The sequence below is a fragment of the Etheostoma spectabile genome, chromosome 17 (genome assembly GCF_008692095.1).
Source record: "Etheostoma spectabile isolate EspeVRDwgs_2016 chromosome 17, UIUC_Espe_1.0, whole genome shotgun sequence".
Lineage (NCBI taxonomy): Eukaryota > Metazoa > Chordata > Actinopteri > Perciformes > Percidae > Etheostoma > Etheostoma spectabile.
In genome coordinates, this window is record NC_045749.1 from 9,868,058 (window position 1) to 9,877,937 (window position 9,880).

A 9,880-nucleotide genomic window follows, 5' to 3' on the forward strand; every position below is an offset into this window, starting at 1 on the left:
CCCCCCCCCCCCCCCCCCCCCCCGACTTCCGGTTGGCTGTTCGTAAACGGGAGTATTGTTGTTCTTTTAAGCAGTAACGTTAGCTCGGTTTGGCAAATCATCGACTTGAGATTTGAATGCTTGCGGTATTTATCAGTGAAGAACATTTATACCAAGGTAAGATTACACACCTACCCTTTCTTTTTTTGTGATTGCCGCTCGTTGCTAGCATGAACGTTAGCCGTCGTCACGTCAAGTTTAAGTCGAAGAAAGAGGGCCGAGGGATATTGCTAACGCTAACCGTTGTAGCGTTAAGCTAACGTGACATTTGGTGACAGGTTTTTCCTTTTATTGTTAAATTTTGATTAGCCCAGGTTTTATTCATTTCGCATTAAAAACACACTACACAAGCAATCTGTATGATTTAAATTGTTAAACAAATGCGGCTAGCTAGCTATTTAAAGATGTTAGCTACGTTTAGCAGCTAGTTTAGCTATCGTTAGCCAACTTTTTAAGAAAATGGTCTTGTTTTTTTGTCAACACTCAGATGTCGGAAGACTTGGTGAAACAGTTGAACAGCTACAAAGCCCAGCTACAGCAAGTAGAAGTTGCCTTATCGACCGACTCAGAAAATGAAGACCTTCTTAAACTTCAGAAAGACTTGCAGGTTTGTGTGAATCTGATGCGTTCAAGTGATAAGCACTCCGCTTAAGAAACGTATTGCTCATTGCTGGATTACAGAAGCAAATAAAGGCTGTCATTATTCAGTTTTATAAGCAACCTTTTTATTATGAAATATGCTCTTGCATTGTAAGAATATTCCTCCTCATTTACAAGCAAACATGATTTTAAAAATTTAAGTTTTTTTTTAAATCATCTTCTACAGGAAGTCATCGATTTGACAAAAGACCTCCTGACCTCACAGCCTACTGATAGCACTTCTAGTACCCATGGCTCGGAAACGGTACCCCTGAAGCATGGCTGGAAAGTTGGGGACAAATGTATGGCTGTGTGGAATCAGGACGGACAGTGAGTATCACCAGCCTCTTCATTTCATGCAAGCGCATGCCTTATAGCACTACAATTTGAGTTCTTTATCTGAATTAGTGTAAGGGTTTTATGAATTAGGTTCTGTCTGTCCATGTTATTTGTTTATCTTTGCTGCATATGTTTGTACATAATTTGTATGTCACTTTGGACAAAAGTATCTAACGGTTCGTATTAAGATAAGTGCATTTTGTCCCTTGAGATGAAACATTTTTGCACAATTCCAAACGATTTACCCCCTGAGAACTACCCCCAAACCAGATTATCCACTATTCTGTTTTGGTGGTATTATACAGTGGCTGATAATTCATTAGTTGTCAGTCAATCGTTCTAAAAGCCCACAAATTATACTGTGGTCTTCTATTATTCTGTGAAAAACGATTCAATAAAACACCTTCTTATTCTATCAAAGGTATTATAATACAATAATAGATAATTTTAAATTCAAATGTAGTTATTGAGTGCTTGGTTGTTTTAACTTTGTTAAATAATGAGATGTGTGTGTTAGTCTGTCTAGTAGTGGATAACAATGCAACTTAAAATGTGAATAAGTTGCTCATTAGCTTTTCAGAAAGATTGTTTGAGAAACCTACAAGGCACACGTTTTCACAAGAGAAACATGACCTAAAGTAAAGCGTAATTTTGGCTCCTTTTGCGTAGTTGAAATCTGAGATTGGCTAGGAATGCGTTTAATCCCAAGGTGTAAATGTTATACAATTTCCCAAGACAACTGTGCCACCATTATGCTCTGGAAATATTTGTTTACAGAAGATAAAGACTTTAAACAAGCAGTTGCTTTTTTTTCTCTATGCATTTGCCAAAACATGTAGAGACAAGCAGCTGTAAATTTGAGTTTCATGTATGTTTGACCTTAAGGGGATCAAAATGTATGTAAATTGTTGTCTTGGAAAATGCTCAAAGAACATCTTATAATCACATATCACACAGAAGAATTTACCATTCAGAATTATATTAGTTTATTGTTGCTTATTAAGTACAGTGGTGCTCAAAAGTTTACATACACATGCTTAAGTTGACTAAAACAGAGGAATAAAAAAATCATGTTTTGGAAATTTATTTTAATACCTAAATTAAAAAATGAGGTAAAATCCAACCTTTAAGGACACCAATTTTCTTTGTGATGAATAACGTATTGTAAATAATAAATGTTCTTATTTAAAATACAGGGGTCTAAGTATACATACCCCTATGTTAAATTCCCATAGAGGCAGGCAGATTTTATTATTAAAGGCCAGTTATTTCCTGGATTCAGGATATTATGCTCCTGATAAAGTTCCCTTGGCCTTTAGAATTAAAATACCCCCACATCATCACATACTCTCTTCACCATGCTTAGAGATAGGCATGGTTTTATTTCAGTTAGACTAATACCTGGTTTGATTTGCATTGAGAGATGATTTATAGAAAGTATCCCATGCCTATCTCTAAGCATGGTGAAGAGTATGTGATGATGTGGGGCTATTTTAATTCTAAAGGCCAAGGGAACTTTATCAGGATGCATATATCCTGAATCCAGGAAATAACTGGCCTTTAATAATAAAAATCTGCCTGCCCTATGGAATTTAACATAGGGGTATGTATACTTAGACCCCTGTATTTTAAATAAGAACATTTATTTATTTACAATACGTTTTCATTCACAAAGAAATTGTGTCCTTAAAGGTTGGATTTTACCTCATTTTTTATTTAGGTTTAAAATAATTTCCAAAACATGATTTTTTTTTTCCTCTTTTTAGTCAACTTAAGCATGTGTATGTAAACTTTTGAGCACCACTGTAGAACTTGAGTATTTGGCTCATACTCACCTGCTTACAGACGTGATTCTTTGGCAGGGTGTATGAGGCTGAGATTGAGGAGATAGACCGGGAGAACGGAACTGCAGCCGTTACCTTTGCTGGGTACGGGAATGCTGAAGTGATTCCTCTGCAGAACCTCAGAGCACGAGAGGAGGGGAAACGTTCTGACGAGGAGGGGAGTCTAAAGCCAAAATCAAGGTATGAATAAAAAACTCTTGTCTCACTCACTTAATGTGTGTACATGCAAACCTTTGCTAACATCCTGCCTAATAACATTTTAAGGAATGTATTTGGATTCACAATACATTGTACAAGTGCCACCTATTTGTTTTTTAGTTTCCTTTTTTGTCTCATGTAATCCTTGGTTTATATTGTGGTCTACATAATTGTGAGCAGCTCCCTTTTTAATTGGCTTTAGGAAATTAGCACCAGTAAGTGGAGTAGTATCCAGTATACACTCTACTGTGCCATTCTCATATTGCATGGTAATGACATGTGTGAATTGGAAAAGTTGGCTATTATTTCAAGTTGGCTGCACAGTAGGTAATTGGCAGGTCATAGGCAAGTAGACATCAAAACTAACCATTTCCAGGTCTGGTTGATTAAATAAATGATTGAGATTTTTGATTGCCGTTTTAATTCTTAAAAGGAAAACATCTCTTTGAACTATCACATTTTGGGTTGACGATTTTGCAATAGTTTCAAAATCATTCAAGCACCCAGCTTTATTAGTCCTTACTGGTTGGAAATTACGTATGCCCCCTAGAACTCAAATGAACATTTAACATGCAACGCCAACAGTGCCTGTGTTGACTTCTTTTATTTCTCTTGACTGATTTAAAAAAGGATCATCCTGTGTCTTCTTTCTACATGAAGAACCATCACTGATATGTACATTCTAAGCAAGAAGACCCTAAGTGTGTGCTCTTTTAACAGATTTGCTTAACAGAGATGGCTTCAGCAGAGATTCACTTAGAATACAATAGTACAGTTTATACATTACTATAGCTGAATATATTTTGCAAATATGGTTTCCTTCAATTTATACTGTATGTTGTACTCACTAATGATAGTCTTTCGTATTTGTTACATCATGTTTGTGTATTTGTACATAATGGACAGGATTTAAATGTTTCATTTTATTGTCTGTCTTTTTAGGAAAGAGCAGATAGCGGAGCAGAGAGAGTATAAGAAGAAAAAAGCACAGAAGAAGGTTCTGAGGATGAAGGAATTGGAGCAAGAGAGGGAGGAACAAAAGTCAAAGTGGCAACAGTTCAACAACAAAGCCTACTCAAAGAACAAGAAAGGACAGGTACTTGTTCCTTTTTTAGAGGCCTGAATTTATTTGAGAGTAACCCATGGGTAGAAACCTATGGCACATTGAGTAAACAGTGGACTACTTGGGGTAACTTACTGTAGACATCTCCTTCCATTTGCTGTCTAGCATTAAAATTCAATTAAAAAAAGTCCAACTAAAGTATGAAATAACAGTTACATGGATATCTTTAAATCAGTATGGTGTGGATTTGAGTTATTTTAGCCACTAGCATATAGTCCCTTGTCCTTCACACTGCATTGCATTGCATACTGCAACGTCGTACATGACTGGAGGGCTAGGTAACTTGAAACTAGTTCCACACAGTCCATGAATTGCTGTGGGAAGATTGCATGTGTGTTGTATATTTAAAAGTTATCCAATCCATTAATGCATTTTGAAAGATTAATGATGGAGTTTCTGTTTTTCTTCTAGGTAAAGAGGAGCATATTTGCATCTCCAGAAAGTGTAAATGGAAAGGTTGGAGTGGGAACATGTGGTATTGCAGACAAGCCAATGACCCAGTACCATGACACGTCAAAATACAATGTCAGACATCTAATGCCTCAGTGACCTGATATATTCTGTATATATAATAATCCACTGTACACTAGCTGTTTCAGTGTTTTCCATTGTGTTTATACATGATTTATTTGTCCCAACTAAAGAAAGCTTTGAAAGGAATTGCTTGCACACCATTGTTTGAAATATTGATGTACCAGTAGTTTTCTTAGATATATGTAGGTACAACAACATAAAATATCCAATGGAGAGGATTTTCCCTGCCCTGGAACATGGTCAGCTGTTATGTAAGAACAGGAAGTGGCGTTGTAGAAAAGCTGTAGAGTTTGCTGTTTGTGTCCAGGTTTCACTAAGGCCAAATACCTGCTAAGGGTATAAACGGGGGTTAAATTGGGTCTCAGCCCCACTACATAGGCCTGCGCTCTTCTGTCAGCTGGTGGACACTTAAGTCAGAAACTAACAGCTTTAATAATGGAATGTAAATTGTTTTGATATTCTATTTAAGGGCAAAATTAGTAGAATTTGTCAGTTTCAGTTCTTAAACCCAACATTCAAAATGAGTCCCTCCTTCCAAGCTCAACGAGGGTTACGTTGCTCGTCAGCAGGTGAAAGGCAACCCCAGGTTCACTCTGGTTTTGGAACGAGCTTTGTCCACTTTAAGTATTGACTTACTATATTTGCATTTTTGTGTCCACCATTTTCGTATCTTTCTCTTGGATGTGTCCTTAGGATCTTAGAGGTTGATGCCCAGAAACGTCTCGAACAAAGCAAAATGAGAAAATGCAGGCCGAGAGCAGGGTCTCTGCAGATGCAGGCACTGCCACACACTTCCACAGGGTCACAAGAGATGATTGAAAGGGATTATTTTGTATGGGTCCATACATTGTTTTTAAGGAAAATCTTACTCTTTGGGCCTTTTTAAAAGCTGTATTGATTTTACAAAATTATACTATGTCTTTAACGCAAGACGGTTTGTGGCAAATCTTTGGTATCTAACAAACCTGAAACCACTGAGCCCAATTTAACCCCTGAGTATAACTATACACTCCTGCAGATTTGGTTTAATTTGAAGCTGGATTTTAAGCACTGACCCAATGTGAGGGAGTCTGAACGTCAATAATGGTGTTGATTTGACATGGCTCAATTTGCGTTTTAATTTCTGTGTATATAACAGTGAAATAAACATTGTTTTGTTTTCAGTTTTTTAAATTCTTGCTTCCACTTCATTCTGACAGTTTTTTACATCACGTTGTACATTTTGGCTTCGTCGGGTTCCATAGGATTTACCATTATTAATGAATTGAGCAGAATGCTATAACTGTTAATACAACCCATTTTCCTTAAAGTCACATCAATTTTTTGCTTGACAATGTTAGCTACAAACTTGGTTGATTTATCTGCGAGACTTGTCGGTCTAATACAAGACACCCACTTTATTTTAACATTTATGGTAAGCTTAAAAAAAAGACATTGATTATTGTTTGGGTAGTAGAGGTTTATTAAGATTTCAGGGAAGGTATCAGGAACTGTAACAAAGTACTAGCAGGGGACCAGCAGCACATTTTTGCAACAAAGTCACCTTGGATGGCTGATTAAGCACAAGAGAAAACATTCAGGGGTGTGCTTTGATGTACTTCCTTAACAAAAGTCTTTTTATAGTGCATTTTATAGTTTCCCAAACAGGTTGAGGGGGCAAAGAAGACCTGTAACAAGGAACTTTGTGCAAGAGTCATATACCCATGTTAAGACACAATGTGGTGGTGATCTCCTTAGGACTTGGACCAGGAAAATGCAGATAAATGATCATATTGAAATGTCTTATTTGGTTCCTTGGATTCCGACAGGTCAGCAGTGCAATTCTATGTGTCAAATATACATTGGATTGTTAATGGGAAGTCTCCAAATTTCAAGGATTGGAATTTTGTTGTTGTTGCTACAATACATAAAAGATACAGTACTAAACACTGAAGTATAAACCAAAATTAGTATTGTGTAGTGTTTATGTTCATGCTACAGGCATTTTTTAAGACTCGTCAATCCAAAGCAAATTACAACATGATTAGACAAGCTACATTCGATACACATGCACCATGGTTTTTTTGTTTTTTTTTTAAATCACAATTGTTTTTAGTGCTCAATATTAAAACGGATACCACTACTGGAGCAAGTGGAAAACTAGCAAAAAGCTATTTGGTGTTGGATGGACAGAATAGTGTTCTAAACACAGCCAGCATTGAGGATATGATAAAACTAGACACTTTATTGCTTTCAGCCTTGTACTTGGACAAGTGTGGGATAGCTTATTACTGTCTAAATAAAATTGCATTAGCGCACCGTGTGAAAGACGTGATTCTTTCAACAAAACATCGAGTAAACTTTTAGCACTGCATATGCTTCTGTGGGGCTAAATTTAATGTCATGTAATTTGGTAAACATTAAAAAAAAATTGTCAAAGTTCAAGCATGACCAAAATCTAGCTACAGTAAAATTAAATATACCAAAAATAAATACTATAATCATAATGAAAAATAAATTAAAATAACAAGGGTGGACTACACCACCTGTTTGGATACGACTGTATTTCAGTCAAGAGAAGGGACGCCACGTAGAGCAGTGATGCTTGTGGGTCCTAAAGCGGAGATTATTGGAGTGTAATAAACATTTTGGAATGCAGACATTGTAGCCCTTGTCACCGGCTTGTACACTGACAAGAAGTGCTGTCTGGATATGTTATCCAAAGAAGACGGGCTATGTTTTTACAAGGCAAATGGAGCAAACGTTCCCAATGAGGAGCTTCTAGCTGGTATAGGGGTTTTAGTGTTTTTGCTGGTTTCAGAGGATTAAGTTGACTAAAGGTAGAGTTCCCCCCCCCCCCAGTGTTGGACACTGGTGTGATCATGGGTCCTCTACAGGGTCAGTTTTGATTGCAGGTATGGTTGGTTCAAGCTGGTAATAGGTTAAAGGTCATTCAGGTGATTGGTTAAGTCAACTCTGAAAATGAGAAAACTGTATATTGCCAGAGAAGTTAAATTTGAGGCTGTTGTGTCAAATGTTTCAGACTGATGGAGAGGAGCCTCTTGGCTTTTAGGCTGAGTTGAACTTAAGGCTGGTTCTCAGGGTGGAGTAGACATTTCATTTGTCAGGTCAAAGGTGGGATTGAGGCTGGTTCTTCTTCTGAAGACAGTTAACCTAAACTGCAAAGGGAGAATGGAGCTTTAGGCTGGTACTTTCAAGGTGAAAGCCATAAAAGACTGCAGCTGAAGTGAAAGTATAGGCTGGTGCTTTAAGCAGAGAAAGCCAGTTTTAGACTGCATGTGGAGTAGCCTTCATCACTAGCTGAGCTCTGGCGGCTGCTGTGGTCGTCCAGGTCACTTGCACCACTGGTGCTTACACTGTCCATTTCTCCATGGGAGAACTCAGTGCTTCCCACATCAACTTCAATCTCCTCTGCACAAAAACGAAATTAATGAATACAGATTAGTTTTCTGAATCATGCAAGTTAAAATATTTGAAACTGTGCTTGCCATAAATGTTGACGAACCCTAATGATACTAAACGGTGTGTCCTTGGATAAAGGCGCCAATTCAGAACACTGACCTTTGTCAGACTCTGAGCGGTCAGAGTCCATGCGGGAGCCCACGCTGTCCGTACGGACCCTCTCCCTATCTCCATGAGTCTGCAGCTGGGATAGCTGCCTCTGCAGGTGCCTCTGCTCCCTCTCTAAGGTCTCCAGCTGGTGCAGACTCCTCCGGTCCATCTCTTCAAGTTTCTGAATAAGAGAGAAATACAGAAGAGTTAATTGTGTTGTTATGTACAGGTAATCAAGAGTGTGTGTGTGTGTGTGTGTGTGTGGGTGTGGGTGTGTGTGTGTGTGTGTGTGTGTGTGTGTGTGTGCGCGTGTGTGTGCGCGTGTGTGTGTGTGTGTGTGCGCGTGTGTGTGCGCGTGTGTATATGTGGGATCTAAAAACCGGGAGTTCAGTATACTTGTGAGGTCCTGACAGCTTTGTGGGGCCAACATGCTGCACTCCACAAATTTAAAGGGCTATTTTAGGGTTAAGACTTTGTTTTAGGATTAGGTTAGAATTTGGTTATGGTTAGGGTGAGGGTAAGGTTTAAGGTTAGGCATTTAGTTGTGATGGTTAAGGTTAGGGAAGGGGTTAGGGAATGCATTATGTCAACAACAGGTCCCCACAAAGATAGTACCACAAAACTGTGTGTGTGCCACATTGGGTGTTTACTTTAAATCCCACCATTATGACAATGCCTCTCTAGAGGTTCCTCATATTAACATACTACATGCATGAGAGGATAGTGAACTTGTGTCGTGTGCAGTAATGTTAAGATGTAGTTTCTGCTGCAACTGGGATACCCCCTGTGCCTTGTAATGAAATATTCAGCATGGTTGGATTCTAGGAATAGCTGATGTCTCTGTGTGATGTGGATATAAGTGAAAGATGACTTGATGCAAAAGGTAGAGTAATTGCTTTGGTTTTGGTATACAAATTAATATAAAGGTCATCTTGTCTTGCATGCAGAAACATTAATTCTTAGCTTTAATTTGTTTAACCTTACGCAGGATGGACATTGATTTTGGTCCATTTGTGGTGCTCAATAGTTATTTTAAATGTAAATGTATACGTCAAACAACACACACAAACCACTATTAAGTGCTATTATGCTCATTTTCATGTTATTTATTAGATGTTATTTCGGAATACGTTTACATGGTTTAATTTTCAACTGACAAGTTAGCAGTACTTACTGAGTATGAGGGCGTTATAATATGTGTTACAAAGTGATGCACGTTTGTCACAGAAGAAAAGGCTGGACTACAATAGAGCTGTATGGAGCAGTTTGTGAACAGTGTTTTCTGTTGTGTGTTCTGTCCCTTTGGGGTAGACGTTGGGCTTGTTCACTCTGTAAACCTATAACGCGCAAAAAAAGATATATAACACAAAGAAAAGGGAAAAAGCCAAAAAGCGTCATATGAGCACTTTAAAGTTTGTTTAAGAAGCTAACAAATAACCAAACTAAGCCTAATCTTAATTGCTTCACACCCATCATCACATCTGATTGTGCCATAAATAAAATAAAAAAATTCCCCAAAAAATTCTAAGTATTTTCTGACAAGATTTACTGCTGGTTGGAAAACAACTGCTGTGGTATCTGTACAGCTGGATATATACCAATATATATATAT

At 37.9% G+C, this 9,880-nt stretch overlaps 2 protein-coding genes across 3 annotated transcripts in view; one reads left to right on the forward strand and one right to left on the reverse strand.

The window, feature by feature from the left end:
* The window catches only part of smndc1 (survival motor neuron domain containing 1), a 15,675-nt gene extending 9,786 nt beyond the window's left edge, over positions 1–5,889 (forward strand). The window contains exons 1-6 of one of the 2 annotated variants that reach the window (XM_032540795.1): positions 1–156; positions 527–646; positions 866–1,008; positions 2,880–3,041; positions 4,002–4,155; positions 4,594–5,889. The exon at positions 1–156 is cut by the window's left edge and continues 101 nt beyond it. In XM_032540795.1, the coding sequence (XP_032396686.1) occupies positions 527–646; positions 866–1,008; positions 2,880–3,041; positions 4,002–4,155; positions 4,594–4,731 (717 nt within the window). In that variant the 5' untranslated portion in view covers positions 1–156 and the 3' untranslated portion in view covers positions 4,732–5,889. The remainder of the gene's footprint in view (positions 157–526; positions 647–865; positions 1,009–2,879; positions 3,042–4,001; positions 4,156–4,593) is intronic. The other variant, XM_032540796.1, reaches the window with a different exon arrangement.
* Positions 5,890–6,162: 273 nt separating this feature from the next.
* LOC116704981 (max-interacting protein 1) overlaps positions 6,163–9,880 on the reverse strand; it is a 9,108-nt gene continuing 5,390 nt past the window's right edge. The window contains exons 5-6 of the mRNA XM_032540794.1: positions 8,278–8,449; positions 6,163–8,127 (exon numbers count right to left, since the gene is read on the reverse strand). Coding sequence (XP_032396685.1) covers positions 7,964–8,127; positions 8,278–8,449 — 336 coding nt within the window. The 3' untranslated portion in view covers positions 6,163–7,963. The remainder of the gene's footprint in view (positions 8,128–8,277; positions 8,450–9,880) is intronic.